The sequence below is a fragment of the Phaethon aethereus genome (genome assembly GCF_964289735.1).
Source record: "Phaethon aethereus genome assembly, chromosome: 2".
Lineage (NCBI taxonomy): Eukaryota > Metazoa > Chordata > Aves > Phaethontiformes > Phaethontidae > Phaethon > Phaethon aethereus.
Genome location: NC_138582.1, coordinates 36,643,526 through 36,670,298, shown reverse-complemented (window position 1 = coordinate 36,670,298; position 26,773 = coordinate 36,643,526). Strand labels below are relative to the sequence as shown.

At 40.0% G+C, this 26,773-nt stretch overlaps 1 protein-coding gene across 2 annotated transcripts; it reads left to right on the top strand.

The window, feature by feature from the left end:
- Nucleotides 1–495: 495 nt before the first annotated feature.
- RDH10 (retinol dehydrogenase 10) lies at nt 496–25,526 on the top strand (the record flags this gene model as incomplete). Of its 2 annotated transcripts, none has more annotated exons than XM_081996322.1 (6): nt 496–784; nt 1,250–1,485; nt 21,358–21,456; nt 22,853–22,998; nt 23,347–23,478; nt 25,403–25,526. In XM_081996322.1, 6 exons carry the CDS (start codon nt 496–498, stop codon nt 25,524–25,526), a joined length of 1,026 nt encoding a protein of 341 aa, XP_081852448.1. The 2 variants fall into 2 exon arrangements, with proteins under 2 accessions (XP_081852448.1, XP_081852447.1); XM_081996321.1 differs by having other exon boundaries at nt 1,247–1,485.
- Between the last annotated feature and the right edge of the window lie 1,247 nt (nt 25,527–26,773).

The window sequence follows — 26,773 nt, the reverse complement described above, 5'->3', positions numbered from 1 at the left end:
AGGTGCCGCGGCGGGGGCGGGAGGTCCCGGGAATGCGGGGCGGGCTGGGCCAGCCTGGGGGTGGGGCCCAGCCCCCCGGCCCGCCCTATATAGGGGGCCGAACGAGCAAAATGCTCACTGCCAGTAGTGGGGCCGCGGGAGTTTGGGGACGGGGAGGCAGCGGGCGGGCAGCGCCGTGTCCGGGCTCTCCCTTTGGCGTGTGTGGCTGAGGCAGGGCGCGGGGCCGCGGCGGCGCCCGGCTCCGAGTGCAAGCGGCGCGGAAGGGGAGAGCCCGGCCCTAGGCTGCGCAGCGGCACCCGCGGGAGCGGAGTCTCTCTCTCTGCCCGCAGCCGGAGGTCCCGGGTAGGGGCGGTCCCAGGTGGGAGAGCCGGGTGGCGAGGAGGAGCCGACTCTGCCGCGGGGAGGCTCCGCGTCGCCGGCGTCCGGCCCCTCCGGCTCCGCGGGCGGCCGTGCCGGGACGCGCGGTTCCCCCCCGCGCGGTCGCGGTCCGGCAGCATGAACATCCTGCTGGAGCTCTTCGTGGTGACTTTCAGAGTGCTGTGGGCTTTCGTGCTGGCCGCAGCCAAGTGGCTGGTGCGGCCCAAGGAGAAAAGCGTGGCGGGGCAGGTGTGCCTGATCACCGGGGCGGGCAGCGGCCTGGGCCGCCTCTTCGCCCTGGAGTTTGCCCGGCGCCGGGCGCTGCTGGTGCTGTGGGACATCAACACGCAGAGCAACGAGGAGACGGCGGGCATGGTGCGCCACATCTATCGGGAGATGGCCGAGGCGGCCGCCGCCGCCCCCAAAGGTAAGCGGCGGCCTGCAGGGGCGGGCTGCCCCCCGCCGCTCCCCCGGCCCGGCCCGGGGAAGAGTTAGTCGGCGCTGCGTGCCCGGCGGTCTCCAGCCTGGAGCCGCTCTCACCTGCGGCGGGCCGGCTAGCGCGGCTCCGGGCTGGAGACCGCCGGGGCGTCAAACGCCCATCTCAGCCGGTCGGGTGCCCGCGCTCTGTGTTGGCGAGCGGTGAGCAGAGACCCGCTTCGTGTGGCCTTGGGTTCCAACAGCGGCTGTAAAAGCCTGCTTTTAAAACACTTTGTCAGCAGTAGTACATAGACGAGTCCTTGTGCGCTGTGGTGACACCAAAGTAAACAGAAGTTTTACTGTAATGGGAATGCATTTGCTCTTTCCACTCGACTACTTACCTGAATGTCAAATTACAAGTAAGAATTTTATTCCCCCTTCCTCCCCCTCTTCTCTTGTCTGTGTTTCTTAGTAGCTGGAGACGGAGAAAAAGATGCGCTGCCCCATTGCAACTTGCAGGTTTACACATACACCTGTGATGTGGGCAAAAGAGAAAATGTCTACTCGACAGCTGAGAGAGTCAGCAAGGAGGTTGGCGAGGTGTCCGTCCTGGTTAACAATGCTGGTGTGGTCTCTGGGCATCATCTTCTGGAGTGTCCTGATGAGCTTATTGAGAGGACCATGATGGTCAACTGTCATGCACACTTCTGGGTAACTATAAACTCCTTTCTGCTGCCCATTTTGTCAGTTAATTTGGGGAAATTAACTGCTGTTGCTTAACTCCTGTCTCCTTGAGTTTTGCACTTGCTCCCTTTCATTTGCAAGCTCACACCACCTTGTGGGTTTCTTATGTTTAACTTACTGGTTTGTTTCACAGGAATGGTGGGTATTAGAATTATTAAAAAGTAGTTTTAAATCAACTATATCCTCCTAGAATCCAGAGTTCTAAGTCCTGTGCCCTTTTCTGTAGTCGTGGATATGAAATCCTTTGCAAGCAGAACCTCTGAATCTGCTTGAAAGTTGTTACTGTTAATAAATGACTTCTCAGCCTTCTTCCCATAGTCTTCTGCCAGCATGTTAGCAGCTTTAAGATGCTGTTTTAACGATGGCTACAATGGCAAACTCACACATTTCTGGAAAAAATACTTACAAAACCCCTGCTGGAAATGCTGCTTGAATTGCCTTGAAGGCAAATTGTTCCTTTTGAAGGCTGGGAGGAAAGGCGAAAAAGATCTCTCAAGAAATCAAGCCAAGAACACTTCTCCAGGAATCCGGCATATTTGTCCTCATAGCTTTCTCTAGGGGCTGCCAGCAGAAGTAAGAAAATCTTTAATATGGTTTCTGGGGTGATATTATCTTCATAACTAGCAGATGCTAATCAAGGAGAACAAGCTAGGTGATCTTGCTCTTTTTGTCTATCTAAACCTTATTTTCTTGTGTGATTTATTTTTAAGTCTATGGTAGTGTGGAGTTACATAAATTGGAGTGTCAAAGGAGGGCATGATGCACACTCGGGTTAGCATTAGCTGTCAGACTGAGCCCATTGTTAGTATTAAAACTGTTCTTTGGTCCTTCAAATAAGGTTATGAAATACACTTGCATAACAATCAAAGGATTAAGCAATCTGAAATATACTTCAACTTAAACTGCCTTTGGCTGGTCTTACCTTTTCATAATAAAACTTCGTAAAATGCCTCATCTTAAAAACTTAGAAGGGCCTCCCAAACTGAACTTTTTTAACATGGAAGTGAAATGCTGGCTCATAACCCTAAAGGAGCCCCTTCAAATCTGTGCTGTGAAACACTTAATGGCAGAGCAATATTTTTTTCCAATCTATTGTAAAGTTTGCAGAAAGAGTGCTTAAACTTTAGTGCATATGAGATTGTATGTTTAGAAACTTTTAACTCTGAAAGTATATTTCAAGGCAATCTAAAAAGTTCTGAGAAAGCTCATATGACTTCTTACAACTAAGAGCTCTGTGTGTTCCCCTTAATAAAAGTTAAATTGATTCTTAAGCAAACAGAGATGTACACTAGATTTAATGACTGTTATTGATGTGGTTTAAATGCCGAATTGACAAAGTTTCCAAGAACCTTAAATTATGACATCACCATGAATTAAGATGTGGGAGGATCCTAAATTCTCCAGCTGTTCTTCCTTCAGGCCTAAGTCATACACTTATTTATAACATTGTTTCAGAGACCTTTTTAAAGCACCCTCTGTGTGTTCCGAGTCTCGCAGTAATAGAAAACTAAACTTAAGAGTCTAGTATTGCTATGATTTGGTTTCCATAACAGTTTTATTCATCTCTAAATGTTACAGTGACTTTAAAATGAAAAAAAAAAATTACTCCAGGAAGGTATAGTTAGATCTGAACTGTGGAACTTGAGATCTTGACTTAAGCTTCTAAGCAGCAGTCAACACTTTTTATAGTTAGTTGAGGATCTGTTCATACGTATACTTCCTGCAGATCCTGTTTCCCGCTTTGCTTTTCCTTTTATTTTTTGCTATTGGCAAAGCTTTTTTCCCTGCCTTCCACTTCATGATCCCAGAAAAGGTTGGCTTGACCAACAGTGGGTGGACTTCTATTAAAAGTAATAGTACTTAATTCATAAGATATCATCTGAATCAGCTGATTTGAAGCCAACTTTTTTGATGCAAGTCAATGCTGACTTAAATAGAACAATGTGTCTAGATGTGTGAAGTCTTATACAGCTAGTCTTTTCCATGTCAGCTAAACTGGTGGTCCAAAAGCAAAGCTAATACTCTGGAGCATTATGTAGGCTTTTAACTATTCTTGGAGGGTGTTGTGTCCAAAAAGCTGTAAATGGATTTTGTACAGACATGGATCTTCCATGTAATAATGCCTCAGTAGTTAAGTGTCTGTACTTTCTGTGGCTTTTTGTTTTTTTAATATGACAGGGGAAATTCTTCATCCCTTGATTAATAATCAAGCCTCAGTGTGCTTCTATAGAAAAACCTAAAATGGGGCTCTACTACTGTCCCCTTGAAACATCTGAAATAAGATTTATTGCCTGCTCTCTGCAGAACACAGGTGATCTGAGCTTGCTTTACATTAACAGCTATGATCTGAAGACTGACCAACTTCTGCAGTAGGCAGTGACATGAAAGTCTGTCACTGGTTTGCTATTGTGACTCCCAACTGGGCTGTGTACCATATCACGAACTGGCAGTCAAGAGAGCCTTAGCAGCATGCCACAGCCTAAACAGATGCTTTCCATTTTGCTGACATTCATGATTTGTATAATCCTTCCTATGAGTGTTCTATATAAACATGTCACCACTGCATCATGTAGCAATTTCCACAGCATAAAATCCACTGCAGTATTAAAAACCTGTTATTTCATGCTGTGATAACTTGAATGCTTCTGATATTGAAAGCATAGGGGCAAGATCCATTCCTGGTTTGAAACAAGCCAGCTCTGGTTTACTATAATTTGCAGATGCATAAAACTGTAGCGGGAGTGTAACACTATCTTTCCTGCCAGTCTCTTGCAAGAATAATAACTTACTTGGCTGCACTTGTCAATTACTGGAACTGAACTTCTGCAGACTATGAAATTTTCTTCCTGTGATATGTCAGGATTCAGATTTGAAAAATGTTAAATCACATTATAAGATAAAGCTGTTGCTTAAGAAGTTTTAAGAAAATGTAGGAACAACAGTTTTCCTTGTGGTTTTACAATAAAGCTTAAGTGAAGTATCAAAGTACTATGTTTTTAGATTGTAGAACTGTATTTAATAAAATTATTGTACAAATTCTTCTCTCAGGACAATTTGAGATTCTTGTATCTACTCTAACATTTTTTCCTGCAAGAATAATACTATTGCTGGATAAGTAGGTATTAATATTGTACATAGCATAGTACCTGGGAAATTCTTCTAGATTTGGTTGTTGAATGGGACTCCTGGAGGGGCCGGGGCAAGGTGATGATCAAGGTCTGTGAAGCTCTGTGACATGAAGGTCCTCCTGTACAGCAGATCTTCAGTATTTGGCTCTGAGAGAACAGTGATCTGTCATAACTTTCAGCTTAAAGCTTTTCTCTTAGAGGAGTTCTCTTCAACTTACCAAAAGGGGGAAGCAAAAGCATTCAGCTCCAGCTCTGTCATGATGTTTATTTAAAAAAAAAAAAAAAATCCATGTAGTGAGATACTAGGGCACGGAGTTTTGAAGACTTGTGTATTGCTGTCTTAACTGGAGTAATTATGTTCATTCACTTATGAATTTCTTGATTTTTTGAAGTTATGTGGGTGTATTTGTCTTTGTAGGAATCAAACAAGTCTTTTAGGTGGCCTGACATTGATACAGGAAGAGATAAATACTGAGCAAACAGGGAAAGACTACTCAAGTAATTAGGGCATTCATAAATATTCTAAGACTGCTAGAACTTAAATGTACCTTGGAAGGAAAGTTAATGCAGAATAATTGAATCAAATACCTATTTATGCAGCTGCTGTAGCTGTTGGTCTACACTGTCAGGATTGCTAAAGCCTTGGAAAATAAGTGGCATGTAGTTATCTATAACATATCAATACTTACGTATTTCTATTTTATTCTCTTCAAGCTCACTTATGTCTATAGTTTCTTTAGTTTAAATGTGGCAATATTGCTCTTAGTGTGCACACTGAATCTTCTACAGAAGAAAAGACAGCCTGAGTTATGTTATTTGAAACTATATCGGGCTGAGTCTTTTGTGGCCTGTTGGCATAGCAGTTTGATTTTTGTCTTCATCTCTGGGATTCTATTGTCTATAATCAAATATAGACAGAGTGTTCCACTGACAGGCCAGTTCATTGTATTTAGCATTTTGGATGAGTGGAATTAGCTGCTTTAGTTGACTTCATCATTTCATGATAACTTAACCCAAGATGTCTAAGTTTACTTACAAAGTTTAATCCACAAGTTCTTGACTTTTTTCTTTGAAAAATGAGTTGGATCAAGTTCAAGCAAAACATGTGCATATGATCCAAAAAGTGTCATCAAAACTAACTCTTCTCTTGCAAACTGATTCCAACTACATGCCACCAGTAAATTACCGTGGACAGCACATGTGTTTCATATACTGTGGTAGCATGCTGGGCAGTGAATATCAAGCAAAAAGCAGTCAAGATTCTTTAGCTACGGAAATGGTCATATTAGTTGTACTTAAAACTTTTAAGTGCTTCAGTATGGTTCTGCAGTTCATATGTTCTTTGGTTTATTTCTTAAAAAAAATAGAGGGGAATCTATCAATTGAGAAAATACTATATTCCAGATGCATGCTCTAAAAACCACACTTAACATTTTATGGAGGGATCTACTCAACAGATGTTCTAAAAAACAAATAGGTGTATGTATATTTCTGGAGCTTGAGTGTCCATAAGACTACTGGCTTAGAGCTTTCCTCACAGATTTACTTTTATGGTCTACCAGGAGCTTGTCAAGCATAGCTGTCACCAGCATGCAATCTTCTAATTTTGTAACCTATATCTTGCAATCTGTATGTATCTGTAATCTAGCCTTGTATTCATGTCTTATTTGTAGTGATAATTTAAAAAAAGAAACACTGTCTTTTATTGAAGGTTTTTTGGTTTTCTTATCTGGAAAAAAAATAAAAATGAACAAACAAAAACCCAACCCCAAACCATTTAGTTAGGTACCTAGATGTCTAAGCTTTGCCTATAGAAGGGATCTTGTATCCATTTCAGAGTAGATGCGGGTGAGGTTAAAGATGACTGTTCAGACAATGTATTCATCTGAAGAGTCAGCAAGTGTAATTAAGCATGTTGGGATGGGGTGGTAGGTGAAAAGCCAGTTTCATTTGTAGGCACTATATGAATTCAAGCACCCATAACTGGGATTCCAGAGTACTGCCCACCAAATTGTAGCTGTTCCACAAGTTACTCAACTCTAGTCAGTGAGGTCTATTCAGGCTCTTCAGTTATCGTTCTTGTTGTCTACTGTATCTTGATGGTAAACAAGTACTTACATATCAAGGAGTATGAACAAAACAGTTTATAGCACTCAGCTTGTTTAATTAGCACCACTTCCATCAGGGCAGTGGGGAAAAATGTATCAAAGGATTCTTTGAACATGTTGCGTACAACACCAACTTTCCTACGTATAATTTCTGTGCTAGAGCATCTTCCTTGCATGGTGGAGAACGCTGACCTCTTTTATTCAAACAGCAGCTGACTTCATGCATTTCCCTTCCTTCTCTTCAATGATGTAAAGTATTTGGTTTTCATCCTAGTCAGTTAACAAATCTGAAATGACCATTCAGAATGTTTTCTTTGAAGTGCTTCAGTTATGCCTGAGCTTTTGTGGCGGCTAGTCTCAGGCATACTGTGGAAATGAATTTGCTGCATCATTTGAAAAGTGCATGGAACTTGGATTCTCAAACAAAAGAATATAAGGATTCTTAGATTGTGACCCATGGATTGTTTATTGCTTGTAGATCGGTGTCCATGGTAGCATGAGGTGTGATTAGCTAGTTACTTCCATGCACTAAACTATCTGAAGCTTGAAGAGTTTACATGAAAACAGTAATGTATGTCACAGAACAACAGTGTGAAAGTCCCGTTAAGGGAAAGTTGCCCTGAAGAGAACATACAAAGATTTCTCAAACTACTTGAAACATGCTTGAAATATTAATCAATTATTAGTGCCTTGCAATTCTACAGCCTTCTAAAGTAAAGCAGGAGTTGTGGTATAGCTTGCAGAGGTAAGGAATGTGGGATAATCTCCTGTGACTTTTTCTGAGGGTCAGAGACTTGTCAGCAAACCCTATGGATGCTTTCAGAATTGCTAATCTACTCTGAAGAAGAGGTCCTGCATGAGCAATTGGTGCGATGATTAAATTCCTGCTTCTTATGGAATGAGGTAGATTGGCTGAATAAGCAAAAACTTCTGCACTGACTTTGGTCTGGTGTTGTGGTGTCACTTGTGAAAGATTTGGGGGGACAGGGAAAACCTTCAATGGAATGATGTTTTTGCCAGCATGGTGCCTAACATTGCTGGAAGTGGAAAGAGTGAGTTTTCACTGTTTCAGTCAAGTACTAGGTCTAAAAGAATATGTGTATCCTTTTCCTGTCCTGTGGAAGTTAGCAGAGCAGTGGAGTTTAAAGTTCTAGACTCTTCTGTCTACAGGTACCATCTGCTTTTATTTTACAGAAAGCAGCTATGTTAATGAGATCTTATTACGTTATTACCTTTCAGTAATAACCAAGTGCCTATAGCATACTTCTAGAAGACTGGTGTGTTCATGTGCTCAGCTGTGGAGAAAAGCAATCCTAATTATGATGTTGTTAAGTGTCCTGCTAACACAGCATTTGCATCACTGCCCAAGACCTGTCTTAACCAATCTGTGTGGGTGAGCAATCCTTTTCTGTAGCACTGTGTCATCAATTACTCTGACTAGACAGGTTGAGGAAAGATGAATGTTGTGTTTTCTAGCACCATCCCTGCCGTTTTAGCACTGCACTTTTTAAATCTCTTCTACTTTTATCTTTATCAGCTGTGAAGTATTATTCTTTCCCAGTGCTTCTCATGTTTTGATTTCACTTCAGGGTTTTTTGGGGGGGGAGGGAAGGTTTTTGTTACCTATCTCTAGTACTAAACCTTTCCACAGTCCTCTGTATGTAAAAGCCAGAGCATCACTCTCTTGATAAACCTTGCTCCCTGACCTTTGAGTTTTTCTGGCTATTCACACTGATGGTAAAACTGAGTTATTGATACCTGTCTGTCATTTGTGAAATATGGTAGAGGTTTTTCTGCAAAGGCAATGTGAAGCTGATTTAGGTGTGATGCTATATTTTTTTACCTGTGGTTTTAGGCTTCTTAGTCTGTTAGAAAAAAGACCAAATCTTTCAAAATGTAGTTACAATGTAGATGAGTAGACATAGGCTGGTAGAATCTCATTTTCTGAGGTTTTAGTTTGAAAGAAGATACGTCACAAATGGGGGAGAGATTTACATCTGTGCTTACACTTCTGAATGAACACTTTGTTCTGGTAAACAGTTATATTAGTATAATGATTTATATGCTAGTCAAATTAACACTTGACACAAGCGAATTATCACAACTAGGATGGGAGGGCATGGTAGGCCAAGGAATGCCGGAACAGCTGTGGAGCAGAGGTGGCTGCCTTGGTGTAAGCCTTTTGAAATTCAAGTTTGTTTGGCTGTTGAATTCTACACCTAAACGTGCCCTGGTGCTGGTCACTTCTGCCATCTGTTTGAACTTGTGTGACAGCTTCTTCAGCACTCTGCTTTCAGTGCTTGTTTGGAAAAGCGCTTGAGCATATGCTTAAAAGTAACTTGTCCAAAATTTCTGTTGACTTAGGATGAACCTTCAAGGCAGCTTAGTGGTGGCAAGCTGTCACATGGATCACCCCTTGAATCTGCATCTTACCTTGCACTAGTTTTGGTATTTCTCTGATCCTTGGGTGAGCCAGTTCAGCTCACTAACCTTTCTGGAGGGCAGGGAGGAAAGCTGTTCATTTTCTTGGCCAAGTTGATTAGTTTTCCGATGTAGAGACTAGAATCACCTCATCATCATTTCATGCTTGGACTAGCAGTGTGTGTGTGGGGAGGGGATGTTGGGGAAAGAGTGAGGAGGAATAGGATAAAACCACATAGCTGTGAATAGGACCTCTGCAGCTGTCTAATGAAACTTCATTCTTAGATTTTCTGTAATAGGATTTACAGGCTCTAAATACTTAAATAAATGGTTCCAAGCTATAGCAAATCTGCCACTGGCATAAGTCTGAATGTAACAACTCGACTTCTAAAGAGATTGCAGTATTTTTATTGCACGCTATTAAAAACCCTTAGATAAAGGTAAGAGCTAGTTTTATGAACACATCAAATAATGTTGTGTTAACAGGTCTAGCTTATTTGCCTTGCACCACTACTACGATTGCTGTTGTGTACCACCAAGAGCAAGGATCTTCTGTGCCTACTGCACTGTTTGACTCCTCTGGAAATCAGTTGTATTAATGCTGTTTGAATGTGGAAAAACCAGGCCAGAGCCTGTGTGGGAAATAAGCATAGTTTCCACAGGCAGGCAAAGGGAGGAAGTATCTCTCTGTCTTTGAAAACTCACGCCCTAAGTAAGCGAGCAGTTTGCTGGTGTTTGGTTAAAATACCTGTGCAAGCAGAATCTTTGAAAATTGTATTAGTTGCTGTTTTAGTCACTGTATTAGTGACCATTATTCTTTTTTTTTTTTTTTGGTCATTTTAGCCTTTGTTGGCTTACTAAGCGAAAGTTTACCTGCAAACACTATTTGTTTTCTGCAGACCCTTTTTTGGGATGGTGGGGAGAAGTATGAAACAGAAACACCTCAGGTTTTGCTCCATGCATTTTAAAAGTGTTACTTCTCACTCAGTGAGTTACTTCATAAGAAGTTGGAGCCTTCTAGGGTCTTACTGTTTCCTAAACGAACTTTGAAGCTGAATTTCCATTCAACTATAATATCGTCTTTATTTTTCTCTTTCCACTAAGTAAGACTGTTACATGAAAAGGGAAGCTATCCTTCTAATCTTGTTCCTTTTGTGAGATACTCAGTTATGGCATTATCACTTGCCTTTTTTATAAAGTAATTGATTCAAAACAATGACTTAGTGACTGAGTTGGGGAGGATGAGTAAGGTTAGTCAGCTTTCATCTACATGAAAGAACTATAGCAATTGCAGTGCTATGGAGGTACTGGCCTTAAGGTATCTATAAAATGTGAGACAGTCATCTTCTGTTTAGCCACTTCTTGAAAAGTCTGTTACATAAATTGTAAAACATGAATGATGACTTCATATTTTCCGTAAGTAGTTCTGACAGTACTGTTCTCTAGTAATTTGGAAACATGCAGACTAAAATACCAAGTTTTACTAAATATTCCAGAGGATGACTAAGCTTATGGCAGGCTGGAGAAAAATGTGTATTTCAAAATTGGATTGTGTTCTTGTTCACTGAACAGAATATTCTGAGCTCTTATCTAATAGTTGTTCTAAAATGAATTTGTTATGTGGATTTTTCATTGACTCATAGGGGCATGTTTTCATTTTTGTCAAGATTATCAAATAGCTGGCAATAAATAACTGCTCTCCAAATGGTTGGACATTTGCTGCAGACTTGTGCTAATGAAGGTGAGGGACTAGTGCGCTTGTTACACTAATGTCAACACAGCTCTGAAACACTACAAATCCTTTGACATGGCCATTTGTCAGTGTATAAACAAAGTAGATTTTCTAGTTGCTTTAGTTCAACAGGGCTTAAACCAGCTTTTGTGGAAAGGAGTAACAAAGTGTTAACTTCTTGTATCACTTGACCTAAACTCTAAAGTAATTTCAAATTTGACATTTGAATAAATGCAAGTTAGGTCATCTTTACTGATAGATCTGCCTGTGGAACAATACCAGGTTGGTGGTGCTACCCACTGGGATTGTAACTTAAATTCCTGAATTTACAGGAGTGTAACTGGGCTGTCACTGCCATGCTGGAGGTCTGTGTTAGTTTTGGCTATATGGAAAGCTCAGATGCTCACATGGTAGTTCTGAGCAGAAGGATTCACTTTCGTTAAACTGCATGTTACTTCTCAGTGGCTGCTGCCAAATGTGGAATACTTGCTTTAAATTGAATAGTAATTGTGGTTTGGTAGCTATGATAGTCTGAGAGTATAATGAGATTAATATTTGTGGAGAATAAATATCAACTTGTCTAATAAGATGCCTTTGGGCAGGAGGGAAGAAGTCAGCTTTTGAACATGGATATTTTGAAAGCTTCAGTTCTCATGCTTGGTTATGCCTTAAATTTGTGCCGGCTGGAGAAGTCCGCACATATATGTTTGTTCCCAAGTTCTACTTCAGTCTAGACTTGTATCTTACTTGTTTTGCAGTGTAAGGCAGACTAAACATATAGCTGGGCCTCCAACAGCCTTCTTACCATGCCATCTTACCTACCACTAATGCTTCTCAGCTTTTAGATTAGTTTGGCATTTGTAATCCACAACAAACGTCATTGGCAATTTAGGTTCTTCACTTTTACACTGCTGAAGCAGAGATACTCTCTTTCTCCCTGTTCATTGCTAGCTGTCAAGTATCCAATATGATTGCTCTGTCCAAGCTTTAAAAACCATTAAAACTCAAAGCGGGCAGAATTGTCTGAGGGCTCAGAATTACCCTTGAGAAGCTGGCAAGGGAGTGTCATTACTGGAGGGCATCTAATAGCAAGGGGGACATCATTAGTTTTTGAAAACAGTATGGTACGTGTATGTCTGGACTCAGCTGAAAATATGTTAATTCCACAAGAAAGACATCTAGGTGCTCTGCACTGCTTCATTGGACCCTCTCTCCAGCTGAAAGGACTTGAGACCAAAGGAGGAGAAACGGAAGTAGAACAGACACTGTTTCAGACAGAGCAGGATAATTTATTACAGGCAAGAACTCCTGTAGGGGAGATACAGGAGAGATATGGCAGAGGAATCAGCATCCTTTCCAGTTAGTTAAGATTCTGTGTTGATAAACTTGCAGTTAACATAGGGACAAAGAGTGCAAGGTCTCTGCTAGCTTATGAACTTCTTCCTCTGTGAGAGGAAGAGGAATGGGCTGTTGAGCAGGGAATTGGTATATTTAAGTGGAGAATCACAGAATGGTTGAGGTGGGAAGGGACCTCCAGAGGTCACCATGTCCAACCTCCACTGCTCAAGCAGGGCCACATAGAGCCGGTGGCCCAGGACCGTGTCCAGATAGCTTTTGAATATCTCTAAGGATGGAGATTTACACAGGTTCTCTGAGCAACCTGTGAGAAGGTGCTTCATTTTTCATAGCCATATGAAATCAGAGATTTCCAAAAACTGAAGGGAAGAGGTCTAAAAATACACTCAATGATTTAAACAATCGTATATATTGCTGTATATATATGAAGCAGTTATACATCAACAAAGTGATATCTGCAAGTACAGATTAAAGTAGACAAGTTGTGCATGCATGTATGGTAGTATATATACAAGCATGTCCATTAAAGGCAGCTAGATGCTTCCACAGAAATGACTGGTGGCATATAGTAATTAGAAAGATCAGACACTTTACAGGTCAGGCCTGACATCTGAGGGTGGAAATAATTTTAAAAACATGTAAATCTAAAATCTGTTTCCTTTTAGGAAGGAAGAATATAAAAGTTCTCACAAGCAGAAGGATGGAGACCACATACCAATAACATAAGGGCTCTAACTTCCACTTGCTGGTATAGAAATAATAAGGGTAATTCAGCTTGAATACCTGAACTTCTTCATGCCCAGAAAGCGTATAAAGTAGTGGCCTCTCTAAACAGAAGTGAAATGTTCTTAAGGAGAAATTGAGGCCACCTTTGACTGTGCTATATGTACCTAAACTCCTGCCCCAGGTAAAGGTGCACTCAAAATCTAGAATGATGCGATGGTGGGGAATGCAGAAAAGGTTTATGTAAGGCAACTGGGAGTTTGACTAGCAGCAAGACCACCTTAAACCTTAGGTAATGATGACTTGACTCTCAAGAAGAAAGATTCTGAAGCAGAAATTGTATTGAGGTAGCATTCTGGAGTACTTAACCTATACTTCAGACAAGAGGGAGAACAAAGCTGCTTTCTACTCCAGTCTTAGTTACCCAATTTGAGGTAAGATCACAGGAAATTAAGCCCTTAAAAGAAAAGGGAGGTGTGAAAATGTAGTGACATAATAAAGGCAACAGTAACAAGTTTCTGTTGCAATGTCCTTCCCTAAACACTTTTCATATCCCACTCTCTGTAGACAGAACCCTTTTCCAGCTAAGCCTTGTTAACAAACTATACAAAAGGCAGTTTAGCTGGGCAATGTTCAGTTGCCCTAGGCATGGCATAATTAGTTCTAGTAGTAAAGGGTGGAAATCAATGATTAATGTTTGAAAGATAACTAGTGGTATTAGTTTCCTGTGAATTTTTTTTTCAGTAGCATTGCTTATCTTATCTTTACTGTCTACCCATTGTAAACAGCTTTGTGGCACTAAGTTCTGATTAAGGAAACTACTTAATTCAGTTTCAGCTTTCTTCTGATATACTCAACATGAGCTGACTCCATGTAAGAACGACTACAATAACTGAACCACTCACAGGAAACAGTGGTAACTACTGGCATTGAGAATTGAAGAAATTTTGTAATTGGACCCTAAACACTACAAATGCTAAACAAGATAGTAATGTAAATATGGACTGTAGCATACTTGTTCTTTAGCAAATGGCATGGCAGATGTTTGTTGCTACTAACAGACCCACTTATAAACTTCAGTAAATAAGACTTAACCTAGTTTTGTACAACTTTGATGCTTTTCAGCTGATTAAGTATGTCTCTTGAGAAGGAGGGGATTTTATGCGTATGGATCAGTCATAAGGGTGGATAAAACAGGAACATTAATTACTAACATGAATTAATAATGAATTAAAAAACAAACAAGTGATTCAAGTAATAGCTTATATTTTTACGAAGCTAAGACTTCATGTACTTCAAAGCAGTATTTCATGCAGAGTGGGAGAGAGGAAAAAAGATGCTTATTTCTCTGTAAATCAAATACAATTTTAAATTAACTGATGTTGCTTTTCATTGTGACTTAATTCTTCAGGGTTTTTACTTTATTTTTTTACCTTCACCTCTTAACCTGCGAAGATCTTATCTGTAGTTTCACTCTGTCTGCAGATGTAAGATATCCGAAGTATTGGGGGTGGGGGGTGGCTTTGTTTCCTTGTTACTTGTCATCATTATAGACTCCTGTTTAAGTCTATCTTGTTCTTTCATGAGCTTCTGGTTGCAAGGCAACTGTAACATTATTACTGTGCATGTATGTTAAGCATTAACTGCTGTTGCAGTTCAATATTAAAGGAATCCCCGTGGCCCCAAAACAGTGGGTTTTTATGTGAAGGACAAATAAAGCTTTGGTGAGAAATTGAAGGTTGTGTTGCCTGCCAGGAGTTAAATAACTAAGGGACTCCTTTAGAAATGAAATATTGGAAGGTCTAGCTTCTTGATTTTGAACGTAGGGCCTGTTCAAGGCACACTTGAGGGCAATCCTTGAATAGTTGCCTTTTGTGCTTTTAATACAGCCGTCTGTAGAAGCTTGGCTTGAGAACGTCATGTGTATCTCCTGATCCTTTGTGCTCTGAAAGGATCTGGGTAGATCCATCAACAATCCAGAGAAATCTTTGGCTTTCTTTTTTAATTAATTACTTTAGGAACACTGAGTAATTCTGGTCTATTTTTCATTATCATTTCTTGAGAATAGAAACTGAAGATCAAAAATAGCACTATTTTCTTCAGCTAGTCAAATATTTACTTAGATAGTGGCTAATTATCCAGAAGGGGCCCAGCACTTCTTGAAAACAGTCAGCAAAGACATCTGAGCTCCTTTAAAGCACAGCTTTGGTCCCTTATGTTCACAAGGTCAACAGTAGTTGTAGACTTCTGTCTACCTTCTGTATTCAGCCTTTTACTGGCAGAGCCATGTCCTTTGTCCTGTGCAGTCTCTCTAGTGTTAAATTCAATACTTGGTATTCTCATGTAGTTTTAGCACTGTTACTAATCTCACCTTAACCTAATATTTCAGAGATGCTTGTATAATGGAATTTAAGAAGGATGTGGAGGTAATATGGGAAAAATAATTGAGGTGATAGTGCAAATGACAAGTAATTACTCTCAGTTCTCATTGGAACCAAATGAAAAATCTAGAAGGAAAACAAATGGTTAAATCCAGGCTTGTAACTGCATGCCTTGGTGCGTGAGAAGGCATTTTGGATATTATAGCCTCTAACTTGAATAAATTCTCCTTTGAGAGTTACACAGTTATATGGTATACTTTCAAGGCCTCTTCTAAAACTGTTTGGTGATGCCTTTTACTGTAATCCTGTAAGTGAGGTTTTACCCCATGTTTATAAAATCTATTTGAAGTGGTTATCTTCTGACATAAGCTGAGCTGTATGGCTGTAGCTGAAAATAACTTCAGTCTATTTACTGATAAGCTTGCCACAGGATTTTCCTGCCTCTCAGGCACCGCTCTTTAACATACCGTAGTACATTAGCACTTTACTACCTGGTGTGGACAAACCTACTTTAAGGCAAGGCTGCCACAGCCTGTCTGCAGAAGAGTTAGAGGTGCTATTTTGTCAGACCTTTGTGCATTCCTTCTCAGTTACTGGAATGGAAAGAGAAATTGGGGCATGTGGAAATCTCTGGATTTTGCTCCGTGGTGGAGTGAGTGGCCACATGCTGTCCTGCACAGGAGTAGGAGAACCTGCAGCATGTCCAGCTGTGGTCTGTGAAGAATAATGGGAAGAAAAGATAACTGAACATCTGTGCTGAGGGGAAGAGAGGGTATAATGTGTATTTTAGACAAAAACTTGGAACAACATTTTCTTGTCACCGGCTCTGTTGCTTCGTGATAGTAGTTGTAGAATTAGCTAACACATGCCAGCAGGGTTTTACGATCTCTGGTACTTTAGTTCCCAGAGTCACCTGGATGAGTCCTTGACTAATAACACCAATTTTGCTTCTTGGGTATGGCCAAACTGTGTTTAACATAAAGATGAAACAATACATTTACCCAAATGTTGCACTCCTTTTAAACTGTTATGCAGCTGTCCTGGCAGTCAGGAATAGCTGTGACTTGGGAGGAAACGTTTTATCTGTTATACCAGTACATCACTGTTGTGTATAACTATAGCAATGTAAAAACTGACCTGTTTTGATCAGACCCAGAAAAATAAACATGCTCCATCCTCCTTACATGAAGAGGCTGTATGGAAAATGAGCTATACCTTTGGCATAAAGGAACTTTGGACTTAAAGCAGCTTGTTTATGCCATAAAAATGGTTTAAAGGGGATGTTGAACATGGATGGAAGGCAGAAAGTATGAAAAAATTACTGTATTGAAAAATAGAAACTTCAAGGACCTTATGTGTTGGTACCTGCTTTATTTCTTTCTTTGATATAAAGACAACTCTCTAAATATGAGGTAGCATGTACTTTTCCACTTTAGTGTGCTTTCTGCATTCAGTATCCATTGTCTTGAGCTGCATACAGCTAACATTGTTTTCTGTGGATGCTTGCTTTCTACTTTAAAAATAATTAATCCAAAATTCAATTAAAAAAATCACTTTCCCAAACACAGTATTTCTTCATATTCTCATTTGCTGTATTTAGACTAATTTGTCTTGACATTGCAGCTGTGCTGTTCTTTGTGTTGCACAATCTTTTGAGTTTTGTTTCATTAAGAATGGAACTAAAGAATTTGGGGAAGGGGAGGGAAGAAGTGCTAGACTGTTAGAAGTTAATTTGCCGTAAACCAAAATGTTGAGAACAGATTACGAAAGCTATGAAGTGACATGTAAATGCTTGTTCAGTTTCACACTTGTGAGAAATAAGTCATTAAAGCTTTGTGCACATGAAATAGATGTTTGGTTACAGCTACTGGGAATAGTTTGTTCCTACTGGTATATTCAGAAGCATAGAGGAAAATGGTTAGAAGATTAGGAATTGATCTCTAGGCTCCAAAAAACTTAAAAGATTAAACTAGCTTGAAAAACTATCTCCACTCTCTGTTCTATCTATCCTACCTAGCTACTGTATCTAAAATATATTGCGGGTTAGAAAATGCATGCTTGCACTATGCTTTTGGGGTTTTTAATTTTTTCTAAGAAAGAAAGAAAGAAAAAGCTAATTTTGAGTGAAGAGGGTGCTTAAATTTCTTGATGTTGAACACTGCGTAACTTCCCTGATTCCTCACCCTGATGCATCACAACACAATTTCTTTCATCCACTGTATTCTACTTACTGGTTTCTCCTCAGTGTTGAAAAGTGTGTTATGTTTGTCATTAATAAAAGACCCAGCTCTGACTTTAAGTACTTAAATGTTATGGTTAAATGTCTTCCTCTGCAGCTGGGAGAGGCAAAATGGAAACCTGAAGGATCAAACCAGAAGGCAGATAGCTTGATTAAATCACTTGAGTTGATTTGAATTATTTTGGAGGCCTGGTTCATGACCTCTAATGTCATGGACAATACCACATGTCTTGCTTGGTATCTTCTAATACTTTTTTTTAATGGAGGATTAGCATGTCCATGCATCATCTCAGAAGACTAATGTGGGCTGTGCTACCTGTTCAGACAAACTCCAGATGGGAAGGCCACCCAGGAGGCATCTTACCCCTGAACCAATCAAACTCTTAACTAGTTTCTCAGCAGCACAACAAGCACACAGAAGACTTCAGGTCTGGTAGGCAGATGTAGCTGAAGCTGAAAGAAACTAGAAACAAGAAACTAGGTTGATCTGGTTTATGTAACAGGCAGGAAAAATGGGGATCAGAGTATGGAGGAAGCTGCTTTGATCAAGGAAGTGGGCTGTGCCAGAAGCTCAGTAAGAACACTGATTTATTCGGGGATTGCTTATACCACGAAAGAAAATAACTTCACTTTGGGATTGTTTTTCCCAGCAAGAGGAGGCTGGGAGGAGCAGTGGGCAAGCCTTTACTCTGAGACTGGAAATGTGTCCCCCCCGTAGGGTGTGTCTGCCTCTGACAGGGCTTGTTTTCAAGTACTGACTCCCAGCTGTAGCAGATGGCTGGAGGATGGCAGCAACTGAGATGACTTTCTCTGTCATCCATTTAGCCGAGACGCTGATAGTTGACTGCTAAGTTTTGTACGTATGATAGTTGTGCTATCTTTATAGACTGCCTCAGCTTTTAGGTGGATTTGCGGGATAATGTCCCATGACAAAGTACAGAGGCCTGCGATGAACAGGCTGTTTAAGAACAGTGAGGTCTCACACAAAGATATCCATGAATTGCTAATTCTCTTCAGAGCAGAGTAGCTGTGTTTTTTCCTATGTGGCCATAAATGGCCTTTTAAGAGATGACTTATGTGAAGTCCCTGTAGTTCTGCTGCTGGGAGTTGTTCGGTCTGCACTTGAATTGCTGAAGATGTCACCCAAAAGAGTCCTTAACAGGGTTTATTTGGCATGTGCCAATTTCCTCTTGAGTGGAAAGGGGTTACTTTAGCCCCAGGCTCTGAAAAGTCAGTCTTTGTAATCTTTATGCTTTGAAGGAGTGTAGCATGGTTAAGACTGGGCTTTCTGAAATCTACTGTTCTGCAGTTGCTCTGGTTATTTCCTGTGTCTATATATATGCTTGTGAAAATTCTCCTTTAGTGGGCTTGGTGGTGTTGGGTTGATGGTTGGACTTGATGATCTTAAAGGTCTTTTCCAACCGTAATGATTCTGTCATAGATGTTTATGGATACCTAGTTATAGTTCATCATACTCAAAATAAAACAGTATTATAGTAAGGCCAGTCTAAAAGCCAGTCCAACTAAGCTTGGCGCACTTGCCCTTTGTTTCTCTCTTGGAAGAAAGCATTGATTCATGCCTTGAAAGTGGTAGGAAAAACAAAAAAATCTATCACTACTTCTTTGCTGTCTTTCTCCCCACCATGACAAACTCCAAGGCGAGTGCCCCCTCATTTCTGTAGTTGCTGTGGTTTTCAGCCAGAGCTTTGGTCTGTATTATCAAACTTTCTGGCAATGTGAGGTGGCAATCAGTCATTCCGATGTGATGTGGACAGATAACTGAGACGTAAGTGGAAACTGCTGATGGAGCTGACTAATGCTCCGGAGGGGAGTAAATTGTTAGCAGGACTGAGCTGGGAGCATGGATCTCTTACGGGGGTGGCTCAGAGGATTGGGGCTAGTGTACACACGGTTGGTGTTGGGGTGTGTAAGGCAGGCTGTAGGTAAATAACACACTGTAAAACTTCCGTGCTGTCCAAGCGAAGCCTCCTACCTTTTCAGACGGCGCTGCCCTGCGATGACTGGGCTTTGTTGCCATGCAACGTGGGAAGAGAGGCTGAAACTTTGTGTGCCTGGCACAGATTAGTTTAACAGAGAACAAAATTCTTGTCCGAGGCTCTATATAAAAGGTTTAAGAGATCCCTGCCATGAGAAAAGAAACAAATGCAAGGCAGCTTGCTTTCAGATTATTTTTTATAATTAGCTTTGTCATGCAGTTATGACAGAATCTAGGAGTTGTATGAATCAACAGTAGAAAAGGCAAGGAGTCAGGAGGTCTGTTAATCTTCTATCATCTGCCAGCTGTCCAGTGAAAACACTCTTTTGTGTGGTGTTAGGAGGTCTGGATTAGTCATTTAACACCTGCAGGCAAAAATGTTGTACAAGAACATGTGAAAATCATTAGAGCAAAACTGTCCTGACGTCTGTGATTGGAAAATGCAGACAGCATAAGAATGGAATTAGATGGATTCAGCTGTAGCTCACACGTCTTTTTAAGAATGCAGCTGACACGACTCAGACCAACAATTAAGCAAGTAGCAAATACTTAAGGGACATTTGCATGCTCTGAGTTTGTATCCAAATTACATGGGAAGACCAGGTTTCTGGGAGGATTAAATGTTCATGGTACTGAGTGAATTAGAATAGAATAATAGCCCTGTCATGAATAGATTTATATATAAAATAGGCATGTTTGGGATTAAAAAGAATTTTCTGAAGTTCTTTGGCAATTTAAAAGTGATCTTATGGTACACTGACAACCTAGAAGCTGTAGTAAATCCTAACTACACATACCATTTTACTGCTTTGTTGTTTTTTTTAGCATGTATGGTGCTCTGCTTAATACTTTTTTAAATAAGGAAAATGTTGAGTCAGCTTCAGAAAACAGATATGGCAAATATAAGTATCCTAGCAGAGGTGATCTTCTAGCAAATGTCTTCAATTTATTGCTTAAAACTTAATTTTTTAAAGGTGTTTACTCTGACTTGGGTTTTTAAAAACAAACAAACTTTTTTATAATCAAAGCTTAAAAATTGGAGGTTAAAATCAGTTTCATCTTGAGGCTTGCTTTTGTTTTATTTTGATTTCTTTTGAAACTCTTAAAATAAGGAATTGATAATAGAAATGTACATCTTGTTGTCTTAGAGAAATGCTTATGGATACTAATAAAGATGGAAAGTAATTTAGACTAGTAGATGTTTGCTGTAATTTATATGTAAAAAGTAACATCAGCAAAAACTCTGCCTCCAGTGTTTCTTTTAATGTAAAATGCCCAACATGATAAGTTAATTGGATAAAACTAACCATATCTAACTTCCAAAACATGTGGTCAATAATTAGAACTGATAATCGGCTCTGGTCTTAACACAGATGTGCTGGATGGCGTAATTAAACACTTTGCATTCCTTTTTCTGTCTTAAAAAAAAAATGTGACTTCCATTTTAGGGTCAAATTATCTCCTTCTGATAACTAGTCTCTTGCAGAAAAATAAACATGTCTGAGCTCAATTGATCCTTTAACCTTAGGATTTCTGGAGATATAATCCTTGCTGCCTTGCTGTCTGAATTCACAAACAAGCTGTAGATTTTTCTGTTGGCATTTTTGGCAAACTCAGAAGTTCAAAACCTATAGAGTGATCTTACTTCTAAATTCTTGATAGTAAACTGAGATAGAGGTTTTGAACACTTATCACTAATGTAGCATGTCCATGGTGTGGGTTTTTTGTTTTTTGGTTTTTCTTTCTTCTTTGTAGACCACTAAAGCATTCCTTCCCAAGATGCTGGAAATGAATCATGGACACATTGTGACAGTTGCAAGTTCCTTGGGATTGTTCAGTACTGCTGGAGTGGAGGTTTGTTAAACTGTAATTAACAATAAATTTGGCACTTCTTGCTTAGGATAAGCTTTTTTGTATTACCAGCTAGAGAAAATAAAGTCAAATCTTCAAAGATACTTGGAAGCGATGGTGCTGAATGCCATATCAACACATGGCTCCCTGTGAGTGGGACCCACAGCACTTGGGCAGCCACTGTATACACCTACTTTGCAGGCGGACTTGCCATTTAGCATGAAAGCCTAGGACGGCTAAGGATTTCAGAATGCTAAATGACCTTTGAATTACCTGGTAAATTTAGGAACCTGAAAAGTGCCCACCTACCAACTCCTGTCAAGATCTTCTGTGCTAAGCTTGAAGCTAAAGGCAAGGATTTTCAAAAGTAATGTTTTCTGTTTCCTGTTTCTGTAAGGAAATGGCTGCCATCCTTCCTTTCAGAATATATGCCTCGCTTACTGGGCTCCCAGTTATAAGTGTTAGGTTGCCTAGTCACTAGCAGCCATTTGAGAACACCAGTTTGTGAGACTTGTTTGATACATAAAACCAGGTTAGGATTAGAGCCTATTATCTTGCTTTTTGGGTCATTAGCACAAGCTCAAGTGTGAACAAAAAGCATTCCGTTAGTGGAAATGAATTAATGTGTCTAATGGAATAATGGTTATATTACCCCATAAGCACAGACTTCTTTGCATATAGGTAAGGCTCAATCCAGGGACCTTAAACTGCAGTGTTTCATAGCAGAAATTAATGAAGCTGGTGTAACTTAAGGCTTTTTTAGATTATTTACTGTCTTTACAAAAACTACAAAGAATTTCCTAGACTATAGGTGTGACCACCAGCAGAGGTGGACACATCCAATGGAAAACTCGAATGCTACTGCTGTCTATGCAATTATTTTTTTAATGTTGCTGAACTTAGTATTTTTATGAGATATACAAGCTATATCCTCTAGTGAAAATTAAATAATGCACTCAAATCGCCATTATATATTCTGTTGAAACTAACCTTAAAAATAAAGCATTTAAGATTTTTACACCTATGCCCTGCCAACTCTCCAAGCTTTTTCAAATCTGGCCCAAGGTAGTATTAGGTATCTCAGTCCTTTGTTGTAACGTTTAATATTAAGCAAACTGGTAGTTGGAGTAATTTGCCATGTGAGCCTGCCTGATTCAAAGACTTGAATCCAAGGTAATGTCCTCTGACATTCAGATTTCCTGCTTTCATGATTCTGAGCTAATTGCCTCAAAAGTAAAATGATAAATGAGTTGATGTGATGCTCTATTGAGTGGGTGTCTTTTTGTTGTTGCTTTGAAAATATGTGCAAAATCACCTCAGGTATGCTTTGGCTTTGAACATGATTAATCTCTGCCCTTTTTAAGTTGCCTTTCTTTTTCCTTTTTCTTTTCCAACACAGGATTATTGCGCCAGCAAATTTGGAGCTGTAGGTTTCCATGAGTCTTTGAGCCATGAATTGAAGGCTGCTGAAAAGGATGGAATCAAAACGACTTTAGTCTGCCCTTATCTTGTAGATACAGGAATGTTCAGAGGGTGCAGGATTAGGTGAGTAAAATTCTTCTTCTGCCCTCTATGGTGTCATAAAAGTACTTGAAGGTAGCTAAACTGCTACCATAAAAATATTAAAATAAGTATTATCTCTGCCTTAATATACATTGGTGTGATCTGTAGTCCTGACTCAAAGAAGAGACTCTGAATTCTGTATCTTCTGTCCTTTTGTACTTAGGGAACACAAGTTTTGAGCTATAGTTTTTGTAACTGAACAGTGAATATAAAAAAATTGAAGTCTTTGTCCCTGCTGAGGCATTCCAAAGAAAGTGAGTTAATGAACACTTCACTGAGGTCTGCGGTCCTTTGTGTACCTTGTTAATCTGTCTTAATCGAATATTTCAGAAAAGAAATTGAGCCTTTCCTTCCACCCTTGAAACCAGAATACTGTGTGAAGCAGGCTATGAGAGCTATCCTTACAGACCAGCCAATGATCTGCACACCTCGCCTCATGTATATGGTCACCTTCATGAAAAGGTAAGAGCTGAAATGCCCGTTCATTGGCAGTACAATGTACAGAATAATAGTAAAATACATATAAACACTCTCTCACACAGGCCATAGGTACTGTTTTGTTTGATTTCGTAAGTCTCTTTCTTGGCTTGCATGAGTGTAGGTGGCTTGCTCGGGAAGCTCCATAAAACTGAGATCTTGTGTATTCTGCATCCTTGTTTTATACTTCTGGTATCTTCCATTCTCCTTAGATTTTTATTTTCTTTTAAACAGACTTTTCTTTACATTGTTTGGGTTCCTCTTTAGGAATGAGGCAGCTTCCAGCAAAGGAACCTCTAGCTGTTTGTCTCTAGAACCAGTGTGGAGGAGGCCCTGCTTGCAGATTCTCTAGGACGTGCACAGACATGGTAGATAAACTGAAAATCTGCACATTCAGAACCAATTTTCAGAGTCTAAGTTTGAAAGAAATGCTATTTGAAGGCAATGCTATTTAAAGGAATTACCTCCTTTGTCCTGTCTAACACACTACAGGTTTTGGATGAGAACTCTGTTTAATCTGTAACCAGGCTGACATCTCAATGATGTAGGGTAATACAGCAGTTGGCTCAGTTCCAGTGATGCAACATCACTTGCATTCTAGTTTATAGAGAACAGCTTCACAGCTATCTGTGAGGGGTTTTTTTAACCTGTAGTGTGTAGGAGGAACCTTTAAAATACAGTATTGTCTTATTTTCCTTCTGCGAGGGATGGTTGAAATGGAGAACCTTGATAATTTTTATTCTACTCGGAAGGCAGTGGTTCTCCTCTGTCTCAAGTCTCTTACAGTGGACAGGATCACCAAAGACTAGAAGAGCCTTCAAACGTTCACCTGTTTCCTGGAAGAGAGTATGTATGTGCCTCTTCTGCCAAAAAATCAAGGCCACTGTCAGCATCTTTAAGAACTAGCTTCTTCAACCAGAAGCTCAGAGGGTGCTTCAGTGCTCTCTGCACAGGCAGTGCCTTATGCAGCAACAGTCACATCAAAGGCCTTTTGGGTTGTTGTGTTCAACACTTTAGCTTCCAACAGGGAGATCAAAGCTTCTGTATGATCCATGCCCCAGGCAGCAGCACTCAGATCAAAGGCCCTCCAGCAGCTACTGCACAAGCAGTACTACTGGCAGTGAGGACACCTGTACAAGTGACATCTCCTTGTCAGTGCTTCAGTGGTCATTACTCCTAATGGCTAGATTTTGTGCATTGCGTTCCACTGAATGAGTGTCTGCCACTATTTCCAGGGGCTGAGGAAACCCTATCTTAGTCCTTCACTAGAGCTCCCGAGTACTATACTTGAAATAAAAGTAATATTTTGTAGATGTAGGAAGGAGGGGAGGGTCTGTAGCCAGGTATCCACCACAATGTCACCTCTTGGACTTTTATCTGGAGGGAAAGAAAGGAAATTGCACTCTTTACTTTGGACCTCTCTTTTTGAGGACGGATGATTGAGTTTAGAATATAAGTCAAGGTTGTTAGACATCTGGTGATCAAAGAATGGCATTAACTAACACTAATCCCACATTAAAGAATATCTTAAATGTCTGATGACCTCTGCTGATACGGCTTTGAGCAGATGCTTTGCTTTTAGTAGGCCTTCTGTGATGCCCTTGCCCACTCTCCCTCTCATCTTTAAAACAAGCTATCACACTGCTTGTGAAAAAGTAGCAGGAAATCAGGTCTGAGGTGGAGGCATGTGAATAAGTAGCTTCTTCCTCCTTTCTGCTTGTCTGTGTGGTTGAGACTCTAGAATTTCCATTTTCTCTGTAAGTATCCCTGTGAAATAAAAATCCTTTAAGTCTGTTGGGAAGCCTCTCCAATAGCTATTATGTTGCTTTTAAGGAGACCAAGTACATTGTGTAAGCAGAGGTCTTGTTTTATGCTGTCTTCTAACAGTTTTATAACCTCTTTTTCACAGTATTCTGCCCTTTGAAGCAGTTGTATGCATGTACCGGTTTTTGGGAGCAGACAAGTGTATGTACCCTTTCATTGCTCAAAGGAAACAGGCTACAAACAACAATGAAGCAAAAAATGGAATTTAACACTGTTTTGGATGGACTAACATTTAGAGGTGAATACGATAATGTTACATGACTGAATTGCAAAGTGCGCTTGCATCTAACAGGTGCAAATGTCAACATCTTACTGTGGCATTCTCTTAGGTCCTAAACCTGTGTATTGAACTCTAAAAATCAATTTTTTTTTATATACTGTAAATAAAACTGACTAGAGTACTTGGAAAATGTGATAGGTAAGCAAAGTGAATTTACAATGTAGCTGCCACCATTGTCCTTGAGAATATCACTGTATGTACAGTAAACTAGTCATACTGCTTCTTGTAGGGATGCACTGTGTGATATCTCTTCCTCAGCCTGCCAAGGTTTATAAGAGCTGTCTCCAACTAGAAGATGCAGTGTTTCAGAAGTTGTTTGTCTTTCCCTATGTTATTTGGGAAGGGGGAGGGAGGGAAATCTTGAGATTTAAGCTACTGCTCATGACCTTTTAGCAAATTCAAGGACAGTTTCTAAATGCATCTCTACTTGTTCACCCAAGCTCTCTAAGGACACATGGCCAAATTGTGGTGTAATTCTCTCTTGTAGCAATTTTGTGTGTTCTATTTAAACAAGGATATAAAGAAATTTGTAAATCTCTGCTGATTCAAAGGCAAGTGAATGTCTCAAATACTCTCAGAGCAAACTTGTACTGGGCATCTGTTTTTTTAGGAATGCAGTCAGTGATTTAAACTGACTTTTTTCAAGTTACTTGATTTAAAATATGCTCTGTTCTGTTTCCCTCTGTATGTCAGAGTCCCATCTAATATTATGGACTCTATGTTTCTTTTTTTCCTCCTGGTTGTTACTTCCGACGGAGTTCTCCCACCCCCCGAGGAAGCTGTTGTATTAAATTTCCCTAACTGGACTTGTGCCTAAAAGACAAAGCAACTCAGCTGAGATACAAACTGTTTATGTAAGTGCTGGTCATATGCCAATTATTAGCAAAGGAAAAATAGAATAACGCCTGATGCAACTCTACATGCAGAATATGGAAGGGTGTAAAGATTTTTTTGAGTTGTACTCACATTGTAGAACAGCAAATGACATTTTTACAGTATTTTTTGTAAAGCGAACAATTTTGTGCCTTGAATAATTTGGTAATCTGTATTAGTGAAGCATTGTAAAAGTGAACTTCTACCTCTGTATCTTAATGTATACCATCCACTTGTAAACTACTATTGGACAAATTGTGATTACTTTTTTAGAATGTCTTGTTAAATAGTGACCAATGCCTG